Source organism: Lithobates pipiens, unplaced genomic scaffold, assembly GCF_037356315.1.
Source record: "Lithobates pipiens isolate NorthernLeopardFrog02 unplaced genomic scaffold, aLitPip1_a1.2 Scaffold_140, whole genome shotgun sequence".
Taxonomy (NCBI): domain Eukaryota; kingdom Metazoa; phylum Chordata; class Amphibia; order Anura; family Ranidae; genus Lithobates; species Lithobates pipiens.
In genome coordinates this window covers 24,112-40,057 of record NW_027507729.1, presented here as the reverse complement: position 1 = coordinate 40,057, position 15,946 = coordinate 24,112, and the positions used below count along the sequence as shown (strand labels likewise).

The window sequence follows — 15,946 nt, the reverse complement described above, 5'->3', positions numbered from 1 at the left end:
GACTTCTATACAGAAGTCCTCTGCAAGTCGCCGCTGAGCTCCCCGCAGGTCGCGGCGAGGTAAGTCGGAGACGCCTCGCGGCGCATCGCTGTGTGAACCGGCCCTTATAGTACAAAAATATCACTACTACAAATATTACTTTCACTGTTCTACAGTAAAAAATATGAACCCCTTCCAGTAGTAATTACCGTATTTATCGGCGTATAACACGCACCCCAAGTTTAGGAGGGAAGTTTGAGGAAAAAAACTTTTAGGAGGCAAGTTTAAGGAAAAAAACCTTACATTTTAAATGCCCATCAATGTAGCCTTCCACTGTCCCCCTGCAGCCCTACACTGTCCCCCTGCAGCCTTCCACTGTACCCCTAGAAACCTTCGACTGTCCCCCTGCATCCTTTCCCACAATTGCAGCATGGTTAGTTTTAAATTTACCGCCGCCGTCCAGATCTTCGGCTCCTCCCGCCGCCGTCGAGATCTTCGGCTCCTCCCGCCGCCGAGATCTTCGGCTCCTCCCGCAGCCGAGGGTACTCGGCTCTGCTCGCAGTAACGCCCCCGTCCCGCCCCTTGTCCTGGCTCCTGTGATGGACACAACACCGGGCCAATGGCGGGACGTAAAGGCTAGGAGGCGGGACTGGGCGTGACTGAGAGCGGAGCCGAGTACACAGTACACTCGGCTCAGCTCGGTAAATGTCGGCGGCGCTCCACAGACAGCGCAAATCGGCAGATCGGCGGGGGGGGGATCGGCGTATAACACGCACCCATGATTTCCCCCCGATTTTAAGGGGAAAAAAGTGCGTGTTATACGCCGATAAATACGGTATCTGCTTTTTTGTACTATAAAGGGCTAATTTTACTCTTTTTAACCCAATTATGTTACTAAACGTCCTGGTTCACATCTATATGTTTGTTGGTGCTTTTTGTAGAAACCCACCACAGTTCATTTACATGGTTTCCTATGGGACACGTTCACATCTGTGCTTTTTTTCAGCTGCTGCATATTTGGAAAGGGTCAGGGACTTTTAATGCAAAACGGTGCTTTTCTGGTTCAATATACTTCAATGGAGAATCTGCAGAAAATAATGTAATGCGTTTTTGCAGCAATTTGTGTTTTTTAATCTGCCCAAAAAAAAAAAAAAAAAGCAAATTGCAGTAAAATCACGTGCGCAAAAATCAAAACGCACAGCAAAAAGCACCGCAGAAACAGATCAAAAGCAAAAACTGCATAGGTGTGCACCGAGCCTTATGCTGGCCTCACAGATCAATTTTCAGGTGAGAATATTCAGATGAAAAATCTTTGTACATTCGCTGAATGAAAGAATTCTATTATTTCCAAATTTTCCCGTCACTATGGTTGAAAATGAACGTCAATTTGGCCCACTTTTTTTTAAAGGTTATTAACCGATTAATCGAAACAATAATCGGTCAAATAATCGATTATGAAAATAATCATTAGTTGCAGCCCTAGTTGTTATAAACATTTATCAGAACCGATTTTCTGTTTCTCTATACAAGATGGCATTTTTTGAACTATGGAAACGCAGTTATAATTTATAAAATACTGTGGCGCAGGGGTAGGGAACCTTTTTGGCTGAGAGAACCATGAACACCGCATATTTTAAAATGTAATTCTGCGAGAGCCATACAATATGTTTAAAACAATTTTTTTTTTTAATCGATTAATCGACTAATTTTAATTATAACTGTAATATCCACGTCATCTCCCCCACTATAATATCCACATCTTCCCTACGGTTGTCTGCTTGCTTACCACTACACAGGCAGGCAGATCCACGAGCAGTTGAGGTGGGTGATGATGACGTCAGCACGCCGCTCACCTAGGCCACCGCAGGGTGTACCAATATGGCCGCAGCTCCGGAGCTAGGCCGAAGCTGCGGTCTTTCCTATGGGCTTAATCCATGGATCGGCACACCACGCAATCCGCGAATTGAGAGGTGAGAGCCAGATGTAGCCATCAAAAGAGCCACATCTGGCTCGAGAGCCATAGGTTCCCTACCCCTGCTGTGGGGTGTCATTTCATTTTAATTCCTACAGTGAGTGTGGGTTGCCTGCAAACAGGAAAAGGGTCACATTTGCACTGAGCCCGGCTATTTCTCCATAGCAATAAAGGAAACCTTCCCCGAGTGGGAAATAGTGGCTGCCATTGCTGATTCTCTCTCTTAGCTATGCAAATGCTGATTTCTTGGCTCTTATATTTTCTCTTCCCTAACTGGAACAAGTATGCAAATAAACACCTAGTAACTCTAATAAAGCATAACAAATAAATCTATTCAAACTGATTTACAGGTATGCATACTTGTTCCTGTTTATTGACTAAAACGTTATTATAAAACACAAGAACAGGGTGCTTGATTTGCATTCTCTAAGGGTAAGTGAAATGGTCACTGGACACACTGGCTCAGCAGCACTCCACAAAAAAGGAACCATCCACCCACAAGAAAAAAGCAAAGGACCCAGAGTTGAGAATTCATACACATTAAATCCTAATGTACATCCAAGTGTCCAAGGTAATTCCATGATAAAATTGGTTCATAGCAGAATAAAGCCAACATGTTAAAAAGGAAGTAAACTCTCCCATTCTGATGCTTCTTTTCATTTAGTCCATTATAATAAGTCATTATCAGACTATAGCCACTGTAATCCAGCCCAAATCGCATATGACTTAGGCCGCGTACACACGGTGGATTGTCTGCCCAACTAAGTTCGTCAGACAATCCGACAGACAGTCCGTTCAACTTTTGAATGAACGGACTTGACCACACACGATGAACAGACAGTCCGCTGAAAACGTGCGCGATGACGTGTACAGCACGTACGACGGGACTAGAAAAACGACGTCCAATACACTGCAATGCAACCTTCGGCCGTGTAAATCCTTTCTGAGCATGCGCCATACTTAGTCCGTCCAACTTGCCTACACACGAGCGGACTGTCCGCTGAAACCAAGTTTGGACGGACAAAATTACGGAAATTCCGAAAGACAAAGTCCGTCAGACTGTCCGCTGAAACACGGTTCAGCGGACTAAGTTGGGCAGACAATCCGCCCGTGTGTACGCGGCCTTACTGTTTAAAGATACTTTAAAAATCTTGTTTCCAGGGGTTAGGCAGCGCCATCTTAAGTATTGTTTTCTGAGTCCACAGTGGAGTGTATTTCTGCCCTTACATTGAGCACTTCCTGTACTGTTAACCAAGCCTCCTTCTCAATCCAACGTTTCTATGGCAACCCTGCTTCCCTGTTCATAGCTGACTTGTTTATTTCACAGTATTTACTTGTGCTGATTACCTAGTGTTTGCCTGTATGAGTCCTATCAGCTTCAGCTGATAAGACTGCAGTAATGCTGTCCCATTCCCTGGTTTACACTGTATGTGAGGTCACATGGTGTGTAGAAGGAAGCTCTGAGTGATTAGCAGCCTCCAGGGAGTTCAGTGCTGTGTGCCATAGGAAGTCCTGATAACAGATAGATAAGACATAGAGAGTGTGCCGTAAATCAGGGGAGATCTGGGCATGCTCAGTGACATCATTCTAAAGAACAAAAAGGATTACAATACTAAGCAAGTACGGAGAGATCTACAAGCAGTGATCATTAGGGTTTTTTATGCCGATTCACATGGGACAAAGTTGTTACAACCACTTTAAGCCCTTGTACACACGGTCGGACATTTCGACAACCAAATCCGTCGGATTTTGTCCGAAACTGTTGCATACACACGGTCGGACAAAGTTGTCGAAAAATGCGATCTTGCAGAACGTGATGACGTAATTTCGTTACGATGGGACTACGTTCAGGCTAGTAGCCAATAGCTTTGATGTAGGAATTTGATCTGAGCATGCGTGGCACTTCAAAATTCTCTACACATGATCGGAGTATATCCTATCAGACCAGTTTGTCGGAAAATATTTCCAGCAAGTTGGAAAATTTGGTCCGACGGATATTCCGACGGAAACAGTCCAATGCATACCACACACAGTCGGATTATCCGACAACACGGTCCGATAGGACACATTCCGACGGATTCTCCGACCGTGTGTACAAGGGCTAAGAGTTCAAACTCACTCTCCCTTCATCTGGGCTTAAGAATTGTATGGATTCAGGCAACTGGATACCAAGTAAAACTGAACCATGATTCACGGCTTGGAAAGTTTCAGGAGGAATGCAGCACTGACGTAACCTGCCCTCCTGAAACTTTACAAGAAGTAAATTACGGTGCAGTTTTATTTGGTATCTGCTCACCTGAGTCCATTTAAAGTGATACTAAAGGTAATCTTTTGTGTTATAAAAAAATAAATAAATAAAAGGTTATACATACCTGCTCTGTGCAACAATATGGCTCAGAGCGGTCCTCGGCGCTGTCTGCTCCTTCTTTTTCTAAGTGCCCACATTAAGTTGTGTGCACCACTGTGGTCATGTTTCCGATTCGGGCTGTGGACACACACACACCACCGGAGAGCCACGCCCCTGCCCCCTCCTCACAGGAGTTTGACTAACAGCAGCAAGAACCTCTTCTATAAGACCAGAAAGAGAGGAAAGTGGTGCTGCAGCCAGGACAGCGCTGGGTCAGTGAAAGGAGTAGGGTAAGTGTTTAGGGATGGGGGTACGATAAGTAGTGGCAAGTTTTTTCACCTTAATGTAATTTGACTCTAGGACCCCTTTAAGCACAGTCAGAATTCTTAAGCCCCGATAAAGGTGGAGTGCGTCTGGCCCATGAAATTATTTCGATTTATTCAGCTATGAATCAATTTCATCATGAAATTACCTTGGATGCTTGGACGTACGTTGGGCACTCTCATTGTATGCTTGTAATACTTTATTTCATGCATTTGGTTAGAGAAACAGCCAGATGACTAGCACATTTATGCAGGCCATACATGGTCGAATTTTGAACGAATTTTCTTTTCAAAATCAGAAAGTTCGTTTTTTTTGTGATCCAATGATGCCACCATTGATTTTCGAAATTCGGCCGACCAAGCCTTCAATTTCACCTCATGTTGCTACAGAAAATTATTTTCGTGACCGGAAATCTTCTTTTCTCTCCGTAAATTTTCTTTTCTTATTACATTTCTCGCGCGATTCTCCCATCATTGATTGGAACATCATTCGTTTTTCCAAAAATTTCCAACAGGTCAGATTCCTCAAATTTGATTTCCGCACGAAAATTGGCTGTTGTTGCAGCCCCACTAATGGTGCGAAATTCATACGAATATTCTTAGATACGATTTTCAAAAGAACCATGTATGGCCGGCATTAGAAGGAAACTAACAATGGCAGCCCTCATATATCCCTCAGAAAAGGCTTGCTTTAGGCTGCATTCACACCTGAGCGTAGCGTTTTCAAGCATTTTTTTGCAGCGTTTTTTTAAGCGATTTGCAACGTTTTTTACCGCGAGTTGCGGTGGTTTTTACTGCGTTTTTTACCGCGATTCGCCGCGAATTTGTGCAGGGCAAAAGGTCACCAATGTTAAAAGAAGAAAAACGTCCAAATTAGCCCGATTCGCGCGACAAAAAAGGGTCCGGAACTTGTTTGAGCTTCAGGGGTAGGGCTTCAGGCGACTTGGAGTGGAGATGTGAACCATCTCCATTTAGAATAATGTTTTTTTTCCCGTCCAGCGTTTTGTAGCTTCAGGCGTCAAGCTACAAAACGCTCAGGTGTGAATGGGGTCTTAAAGTCCTGCCACAACAGCATCACTATAACTGCTACAAATCTCTGCTTCTATTCTCTAGAATAGATAAAAAGATCCTGCTGTATTTGCCTAAATAATATGTCTTTGCAGTTAGAAAACTACTTAAAAATACCCTGACAACAACCTAAAAAGTGCAGCTAAAAGCACAAAACAACTATCTTAAATGCTTACTTGCAGTGTTTTTACTCTTTCCATATCTTTTTTTTACTTTTTCACTTGCAATGTGCTTCTGAACCTGCTAGGAAAAAAGACTAATCAACTCCCTAGCACAGCCCCTTCCATCATTGCATATCATAGCCCTCTTCTCTTTTAAGAGTTTCCAATTACTTTCTGTGCTGGCCCAGCATCTCCCCCCCCCCTCCCTTCACCCCCTTAGCCCTTGTACACACGGTCGGACATTCCGACAACAAAATCCGTCGGATTTTGTCCGAAGCCGGTGTTGCATACACACGGTCGGACAAAGTTGTTGGAAAATCCGATCGTACGTAACGCGATGACGTTTTTTTTCGTTACGACGGGACTACGTTCAGGCTAGTAGCCAATAGCTTTGGTCTAGGAATTTGATCTGAGCATGCGTGGCACTTTGTCCGATCAGAATTCTCTACAAACGATCGGACAAAGACTGATCGGATCATGTTGTCGGAAAATGTTATAGCCCAGCTCTAAAACTTTGTCGGTCGGATATTCCGACGGAAACAGTCCGATAGGAGCCCACACATGGTCAGGTTATCCAACACCAGGGTCCGATCGGACATTTTCCGTCGGAATGTCCGACCGTGTGTACAAGGGCTAACATATTCTTGTGTAGAGATGTGGACAGAGACAGCAATAAAAATTCAGCCGGGTTTCTAATCCTTCCCCATGCTGTCCAAAACTCTAAAATCAATTTTGCCTATACATACACAATTCAGTAAACTGTAAAATGAATATCAGAAATTCAACATATCTTTATAAGATAAAAAAACATAAAAAGTCTGAAAAGATGTAATTGGAAGGATCCAGGCAACAGGCGGTGTTCGCACAGGAAAACTATCTGAAAAGAAAAATTGTATCAAATATACAGGGCATAAATACCTTAATTTCATATTTATCAGCACTTAGAAGGATGTAATCTCCAGGACTATGCATGACAGATTTCACCTGACATTTCTGCAAGACGACCTATGGGTACACACAATATTTGCATTAGCTAAGCATACACATACAGCCGTTTATTCCTTTAAGGTGTATATAGATAGAGAACAGGTTTAAGGGTAGCACACATATAATAAACAGTGGGAGCGAAGTCTGGAGGTTGTCCCAAAAAACACTCAATGACAAGGGGAACATGTGGCGGCCATTATGAATGTCAGCTGTTATGGGATGGCGCAGTACTAGCCAAGGTCAGCATTCCTCAAACTATGGGGGTGATTTACGAAAGCCATGCGCCATCAGTAGAGGCGCACGGTGAGGCGCAATGCACATTTCCATATTTACTAAATGGTGCGCCGGTAACAGAGCGCGATTCCCCCATTTACTATAGCGATCTTGGTGCACGGGACAATGCAATCTGTGTGCCACTATGGACATGGCGCATGGCCTCTCCGATTCAATATTGACAGAAGATGGAGGTGCCAATATTATGGGGTGATGTGAGGAAACTTAGTAACAACTGTCCAAGTAACAAATATGTCCAAAATAGAATGAGAAAGTAACTTTTTCAGTCAAAGCCTGCTGTGCCCGCAAGTACGTTTAGAACTGCGTGAGATCAATGTAAGCAGTTGCGCATGCGCAAGCGGTTCTTGTGCTCGTTCACTTGTGTTTGTTCACTGCGCAGCCAAAATCTTAGTGAAGTTAAGCAACGAACATGCAATTGCACGGGTTGAACGGGCGCACCTCTAAAAACTTTACAATTTTTTGTTTTTTTTTACGCTGTTCACCTTTATGTATTTTTTTAAGGAGATCTGCACACAGGTCATGTTAGCCTGTTACATTGCCAACATGTGACATGCACTGTACCTTGTTAAAATTATGTAAAAAGACTCTCGCTTCTCTAGCTCCCCCTAAAAGGGCATTTAAACTTCCCCCTCTAATGCATATGATTTTCTTGGGCTAGGTTTAGCTTTTAAAAGGTGAACTCCACACTCCATTCTCCAATGCTCGTCTCCCCCCTCTAATCCCTTGGATTTCCATGGGCTAACTTTTGTTTTTAAAGGGGAACCCCACACTCAACTCCATTCTCAAAAGGCTGTGAGCTGCCTTCACCAATCCAAATCACATCCTTTTTCAGAGCATACAACAGGGCCAGCTAGGAAAGGGGTGAGAAGAGCGATCGCTCAACCCCACTCCTAAACCATACAAGGCCACATGCACTCAACATAGGTTGCTGCCTTTGGAGCGTGTTGGGCTCAGCCCAATACCAACCACAAAGCACCTTGTACCCACTAGTTTAAAGGGGCTTTCCACATTCCATAAAGCCATGTCTGCAGCCCCCCACAACCCAGCTTAGGGTTGTGTGGAAGAGGCCCTTATTCCCCTGAATATGGGAACAAGGTGGTGGACTTTTGGGGTGCCCAAGCCCCTCCTGCCCCCAAGCATCCACCCCCCTCCCTTTCATGAGCTGGCTTGCTGTGTGTTTAGCTAGAGGTTTGTTAGTGTGTGGGGGGGGGGGGGGCACAATATTTTTTTAGTTTAGGGTGGTATTTTTCACATGGGAGATCTCATTTTAAGCCTAAACAGACCCAGATGGCCTTGTATGTATTGGGGTGGGGGGGCAGGCTGTTTTTTGTTTTGGGTTAAAATCTTGCTGCTGCAATGTAGATTTGTACATTTCCTCTAAAGCCCTACACCTTTGAAGCAGCATTATAGGATACATGCTACAGATGCACCACTTTACAGGCAGAGTAAGCCCCCCCCAGTTACTAGCTTTTAAGCAATTTTGCATTTTTAAAGGCACTTCGTTTCGTTTTTTGGGGTTGTCCAAATTGGTGACACTGATATATGTCACTCAGGGTGGAACCTGGGCCCCCACAACCATTTTAAGGCCAATAACTAGAATATAAGCCAGCCAAGTGGGGACTAGCAAAATTAACAAGTCAGTTCCCATAGACTGCAAAAGGTAATTGTTGTATAACTTGTGCCCATGTTAGGCTCTTTGTTTCCCACCCTGGGCCGGGGGGTGTCACATCTGTCATTTTGTAGCCTGCTGGATGATGTGCCTAATTTTGGACAGAGGGGTGGCTTATTTTGTGCTAGAAGTATTTGGGTTGGTCTGGGCATGCTCAGGGACTTTGTTTTTTTTGTGCTTTTTGTGTGTGAACAGCACTTGGATTTTTGACCAAAATATTTTTGATGTTGTCAGTGTGTGTTTGTAGGTTATTAGTTTCACTTTGATTTCATTAGTGGGACTACTTCAGCAGTCCCACTATTGTTATTCGTTTTTTTATTTATCAATTTTTATTATTATTCCGTAAGTTTTTTGGCTCTGCGTAACTTCTGCATACTTTCAGCTATTAAAGCCATTCAGCTTTTAAAATGCTCAGCTCTTTCAGCTGATGATGAGACTTCTTCAACTTTTTTTCTACTATTTATACTTTTTAAAATATTAAGATTTTTAACATTGAAGTCAATGAGAGCATACTTAAAAATCCTTAAAATCTTCTTCTGCTACCAACAGTTTCAGCTCCTTCATACTTTCACCTACAGATGCCAAACAAACTTTAAAATGTTCACAAAATATTCAGATATCTGGCTATATCTTTTCCGTTTGATATCTTTTACAGTTTTTGTGAAAAAGCTGTTTAAGTTTAGTGATCATTTCAAAAAAATGTCATTAAATTTAGGGCATCCAGGCTTTTGTTGTCTGTTTTGTTTCCATGGTTACCAAAGCTTCTTATACACAGTGATGGGCAGTGGGGGGAGAGCACAGACACACCATGTACTGATTTATGATAAAGGAATATGATGGGGCAGTTTTGATGCTATTCAGCATTCCCACCCATTTTCTCCAGGAAATGAATTTTCTAGTTCTAAATGTGGGCATTTTAGAAAATTGGCTTTGCTTCCTGTCACATAGCCAAACAGGAAGTGAGGGTAAAACCCTACAAATGTCTTTCCTTGGGGACACACAGGACAATCTAACTAGTGTCCCCATTAGTCAAATTGCACTCTGGCATTTTGTTGTGTACACCACAAATTATTCGGTATTTGCTTTAGGTAAATGCTTAGATCCGTGGCCTTGCGGCACTTGTGTCTTGTATCAGATACCCACAAGTGTCACTATACGCATGGAATTTTATGATCTTCCAGAGCCCCCAAGACAAAAAAAAAAAAGTGATCACCTGTAAAGAGAATAGCAACCTCCTGTGTACTACCTACAAAAACACCTCACTCACAAGTTCTTCTCTGAATGCTATTTACCTGCCCCTGTATGACCCCGGAAGTGCTGAATTCTGGCCCCTGAGCTCCAGTCCCAGCAGGCCACTGTGTTACCACAGAAAGATGCAGCAAGACAAACTTAAGCAGGATTTAACCGGTTCCCGACCAGCGCACGCCGATGTACGTCAGCAAAATGGTACGGGCAGGCATATTGGCGTACAGTTATGTCCAATCTCTAATGCCGCCCTGCCATCGTGAGCGCGCCGCTGGCGGCACGCTCGTGTGCTGGTCGGGACCCCTATGAGTCCGGTCGCGGGTCCCGATCGCCGCGGGCATACCCATGATCGTCTCACGGGGCGGCTGAACGGAGAGATGCCGTTGTAAACAGAAACCCCCCGTTCTGCCTAGCAACTAGTGATGCTGATCTCTGCTCCATGTGATTGGAACAGAGATCAGTGTTCACTAAATGAAAGCCCAGCCCCCAACAATTAGTAACACACCCCTAGGAACACTTAACCCCTACACTACCAGTGTCATTTACACAGGAATCACTGCATTTATATAGCAGTGATTGCTGTATAAATGACAATGGTCCCAAAAATGTGTCAAAAATGTCTGATGTGTCTGCCATAATGTCGCAGTCACAATAAAAATCGCTGATCGCTGCCATTACTAGTAAAAAAATGTTTTTTATAAAAATGCCATAAAACTATCCCCTATTTTGTAAACGCTATAACTTTTGTGCAAACCAATCAATATTCACTTATTGTGATTTTTTGTTACCAAAAATATGTAGAAGAATACGTATCGGCCTAAACTGAGGGAATTTTTTTTTTTTTATATATATTTTTGGGGGATATTTATTATAACAAAAAGTTAAAAATAATGCGTTTTTTCTAAATTGTCGCTCTATTTTGTTTATAGCGCAAAAAATAAAAACCGCAGGGGTGATCAAATACCACCAAAAGAAAGCTCTATTTGTGGGAAAAAAAGGACGTGAATTTTGTTTGGGAGCCACGTCGCACGACCACGCAATTGTCAGTTAAAGCGACGCAGTGCCGAATCACAAAAAGTGGTCTGGTCTTAAGCCAGCAAAATGGTCCGGGGCTGAAAGTGGTTAAGCAAGATTTAAAGCACCCATTATCCCTTCTTTCTAGATATACATATTAATTACTGACAGTTGATGTTCATACTCTATTGCTAGAATGAACACATTGAACTTACAGAGCAGAAAAATGTTAAACACACATTAGATGGATCACACACAAATGTACTAATCCTTCTAGGAACTTTAGCAAAAGCAGATACAGGCGGTCCCCGGGTTATGAACACAATAGGGACTGTAGGTTTGTTCTTAAGTTGAATTTGTTTGTAAGTCGAAACACTGCATTTTTAAGTGTAACCTCAGCCTGTGCAGGGATGTGGAATGTTCCGAGCGCTTCTAGGCATGCAGTCATGTTATCTGGGGCTCTTCTGGCCATGTAGTACTGCAAAATGGCCGCTCGGCGGCATCCAGGACCAGCGTGGAGCACAAGCGGCCGGCAATGAGGTCCGTTCGTAAGTAGGAGTCATTTGTAACTCGGGTGTTCGTAACTCGGGGACTGCCTATACCAGTCTGTCAGTATAACTTTAAGTGAGCAGAAACCTGCCTTGGTGACCCACTCAGTATGTCCAGTGAGCGTATTCAAGCATGATCCGGAAGATAAGGCCCAGATTTTCACAGTGTTATCCGCAGAGCCACTGACCAGAATGTCCAGTTCATCATTATAGTCCACACTGAAGACTGCAAAGAATGGAGAAAAGCACTTCTGTAAAATAACAAATCAGCTGCTTCCTTTCCCAGTCTAACCTACATCAGTGCACTAATCTGATTAATTCGCTAAAGGCAATACAAACGCTTTCCTTCCTATAGAAATCAATTACAAGCACAGATGTCCTAAATGTTTTAAAGAGGAAGTAAACCCTGATGGGTTTACTTCCTCTTTCATTCCTTGCAAAGGCAAAGCATAATGGACTACTCTGCATCGCATAGTAGTCCATTATGTGTCACTTACCTGACACAGGAGCCAGCGATGTCACCGCTGTCCCCTGTAGTCCGGCGCATCCATCTTCTCGGTGGGGTCTCGCAGCTCCGCCGCTGTCATTCGGCGAAGCCGCGATGACGTCACTCCCGCGCATGCGCATGGGAGCCGACAAGCGCGGCATCTCCGTCATTGAAGATGCCGCGCTCAGTGCGCCTGCGCGCCACTGTCTATGGCGCATGAGCCGTAGACAGCTGTGCCTGTCTTCGGGCAAATATCTCCTAAACCGTATAGGTTTAGGAGATATTTCTTGGACCTACAGGTAAGCCTTAATCTAGGCTTACCTGTAGGTCAAAGTGTGTTGTAAGGGTTTACAACCACTTTAAATGGAACAAGCTTTGAATTATACTGCAGCTGTGGGTGAATTCTGGAAGCCGGGTTCTAGCACTAGAAACTTCACCCTAATTTCTGCCCCCCTTTTTTTCTAGCACACATATTATAAAGGAATCACAATCCCTGTGTTTATTTTACATGCTGGACAGTAGATAAGCGCTTATATTTCTGGCCTTGCAGCACTTGTGTTTTGTAACAAATACCCATGAGGGTAACTATCTATAATTTTTATGATCTTCTAGAGCCCCTGAGACATACAGGCAGCTAGTACCCACCTGTAAATAGAAGTGCAAATTTTTACAGAGTGAAAAACAGTCTGTCTGATTTTAGAGCTTTTTTTCCCCAGCCACAAGCTTTGTTTGTACTGCCTACAGAATTACCTCGCTCACTAGTGAAAAAGAGTACCTCCACCCACCTGCCTGAATGTATCTCTGTAAGCTACTTACCTGCCCCTGTATGACCCCGGAAGTGCTGAATTCTTGCTCCTGAACTCCAGTCCCAGCAGGCCACTGTGTTATCAAAGGAGCCAGTGATGAGTTTCAGTTCATCGAAGGTCACAGCAGCACATGTGTGTGTCTGGATCCCATATATACACTGACCAGTGCTGACGTCCCACAGCTTGGCGGATAAGTCATCTGAGCCTGTATGAGAGATATCTATGTGTAGCCAACAGACAAGACATCCATGTACGAGAAAGATCCATATGCGACTGACAAGAATATTGAGTTTTTTCGTATTTACTGAAAAAAATACATTTCTTGGAAGTTCATTGAGTGACACGAGAATTCAGACTGTTGGGTTATACTGCCATCTACAGGAGGATTGGACACTGGCAAACATATAAAAAATAACAATGATGTAAACTCTCCTACTCCAAAATATGCCGTAATTTGGTATAAAATCAGTTCGCAAAACATATCAGACACTGAGAAGTGGACTTATGTCCCTCAAATCAAAATAAATTAGTTTTATGGCAAGTATAAGACCTCTTTCAAACTGGGGCTTTTTTCCAGGCGTTTTTCAAGCGCTTTAGCATTAAAAAAAGCGCCTGTAAAGCGCTTGAAAGAAGCCTCATCTGCAGTCCCAATGTGAAAGCCCGAGTGCTTTAAGAGCCCTTTCACAATGTCAGCGCTCGAAAAACGCTCATAAAGCGCCGCTTAAACTAGCAGCGCTTTACCAGCGTTTTTCGAGTGTTATTGGCGTGCTTTTAACCCCTGCTAGTGGCCAAATAAAGGGTTAAAAGTGCCCACAAAACGCTGCTGCCAATATAGTTTTTCACACGTTTTTCAGGCGCTTCCCATTGATTTCAATGGGAAGGGGCGCTTTAGGAGCGTTGTATTCACCGCTCCAAAAGCGCTGCAAAGAAGCTGCTTGCAGGACTTTTTTTGACGCTCTGCCAGCGCAGCGCCTCAGTGTGAAAGCACTCGGGCTTTTACATTGGGATTGCAGTTGCAGCTTCTTTCATGCACTTTTTTTTAACGCTAAAGCGCATGAAAAACACCTGAAAAACGCCCCAGTGTGAAAGGGGTCTAAAAATCACTTTTTTTGTTTGTTGAGGGACATAGGAAGTCAAAAACTGCTGGAACATCCTAAAGCAGTTCCAGTGAGGGGTGGGCAAAAGCAACAAAAAGGCTCACACAAAAGAACGAGGGGTTGCCTGCAGTTCAAAGAGGCGCCTGAACGACCTTACACCCAAAACTGGCATCAGATGAGGCCTGAACATCCACCTGGTAAAACCTGGAGAAGTTTAACAGGTGGAAAAGATCTGGGCTTCAACAAGCCACGCTGTTAAAGTGGAAGTAAACCCATCGATTTAAACAGTTTCAAAAAAACGGCATGCCGGGAATGCTAACTGCACATTGGTTGTGCTCTCAACCAAACTGTCAAACCACCCAATGGCTGGTGTCATAACGGATCACATGTGCAGCACCGTGGCAGCTGAAGATTAAACAGAGGCAAAGATGGCAGCTTCCCTGGATGAAAACGATAGGGGAGTTTACTTCCACTTTAAAGATATCAACTATGAAGCAGGATAGTAAATCCGTCCTCAAAAGAAGAAAATCTGGAAGACACCGTAGTGTAGAGCTTACAGAGCATCTGCCAGGAGTTTGATGAGATCAGAGTACCACATCTGCCTGGGCCAGTCCAGAATGAACTCCATCTATATTCTGCAGAGGCTTTAAAAGAAGCTACCACCAAACCCAGAATGCTCCTGCAGAAAAAGAGAATCCTAGATTACAGAGTTTAATGTTTGGCCTAGGGAAGAAAAATTTTGGTTGAGCTGTATTTAGGATGAGCTCCAGATACTCCAAATGATGAAGTGGTTCCTGCATGGACGTCTGAAGGTTCAGGACACAGCCGAAACTTGCAAGGTCTGGACAGTTCAAGCTACACTGCGAGTCAGAACCTGTGTCGATTTCTCCCTCAAAAGAAGATTTTCCAGATATTCCTCAATTGGGATGCCCTGAAAATGCAGCAAGGCCAGCATGGGGGGCCAGAACCCTGGTGTACACCCTCGGCATCATGGAAAAGCTAAATGGCAAGGCCACAAACTGAAAATGTTGAAAGCCTGGTGCAAAGCTAAAATCTCACTGATTCCTTGCAGAATTTATGGGTCCAAATTAAAACATTTAGGGCCTTGAAATCCAAACTGGGCCTTATGCCTTCTTTGCGTGAATAGGATGGAGTAGAACCCCTGGAAATATTCTGCCACTGTAATTGAGCAGATGCTCACTTGATCCAGAAGACCCGCAAAGGTCCAAAAGACCCACAAAGGCTGCATGGTCTGCAATGCCGGCTTTCCAGATGTTGCAACGGCTAGCAGATTCCGTCCCACTTTAGAAAGTGGGGACAACCCTTCGTGCTGAAGAGCATTCATCTGCTAGTTTGTCGGACTTGGAAGCCCAATGTTTGCAGTTGAACTGGGTCCCTGGATGGGGCTTGGTTTGTTTAGTTTGAGGCCTGGGAGTAATGAAGGGAACTCTTCTTGATATCCAAAGAAAGATTGGAGGGGTATGAATTAAAATTCCCAGCCTGAGCTCTAGACTTCTTGTGCTGGGGCAGGTGAGTATGCTTACCCGGGATCCTTGATGACGCAGCTCCGAAGATACAGTATCCCTTCAAAGCCACCATTTTTTGCATGCCTGCTCCAAACTCCAACACTTAACCAAAAATTCCAACACATGTTCACTAAAGCCCCATACACACTATCAGTTTTTCTGACGAGTTTTTCCTTCAGCTTTACCAAAACCATGTAGTGGAAGGGCCTGCCTGATTGCATACACATTGAAACTTCTAAGGTTTGACCTCACATTATATGGTTTTGGTGAATCTGAAGGAAAAACTGATAGTGTGTATGGGGCTTTACAGTAAGCTCATAAGGGAAATGAGTCAGGAGACATACAGAAATCCTTTGATACAATAGCATAGGGCTGCAGACATGAGACCTAAATGCTACACAAGCAAGGGATTGGCATGGATGA

At 43.8% G+C, this 15,946-nt stretch overlaps 1 protein-coding gene across 3 annotated transcripts in view; it reads right to left on the bottom strand.

Moving 5' to 3' along the window:
- The window catches only part of LOC143981378 (F-box/WD repeat-containing protein 2), a 43,126-nt gene that overhangs the window by 9,714 nt on the left and 17,466 nt on the right, over window positions 1–15,946 (bottom strand). For 2 of the 3 annotated variants that reach the window (XR_013274304.1, XM_077479193.1), the window contains exons 4-6: window positions 12,911–13,120; window positions 11,700–11,833; window positions 6,769–6,855 (exon numbers count right to left, since the gene is read on the bottom strand). Coding sequence is in view for 2 of the 3 variants with exons in the window: in XM_077479193.1 (XP_077335319.1) it covers window positions 6,769–6,855; window positions 11,700–11,833; window positions 12,911–13,120 (431 nt within the window). In the remaining variant the exon portion in view is untranslated. The remainder of the gene's footprint in view (window positions 1–6,768; window positions 6,856–11,699; window positions 11,834–12,910; window positions 13,121–15,946) is intronic. The other variant, XM_077479194.1, reaches the window with a different exon arrangement.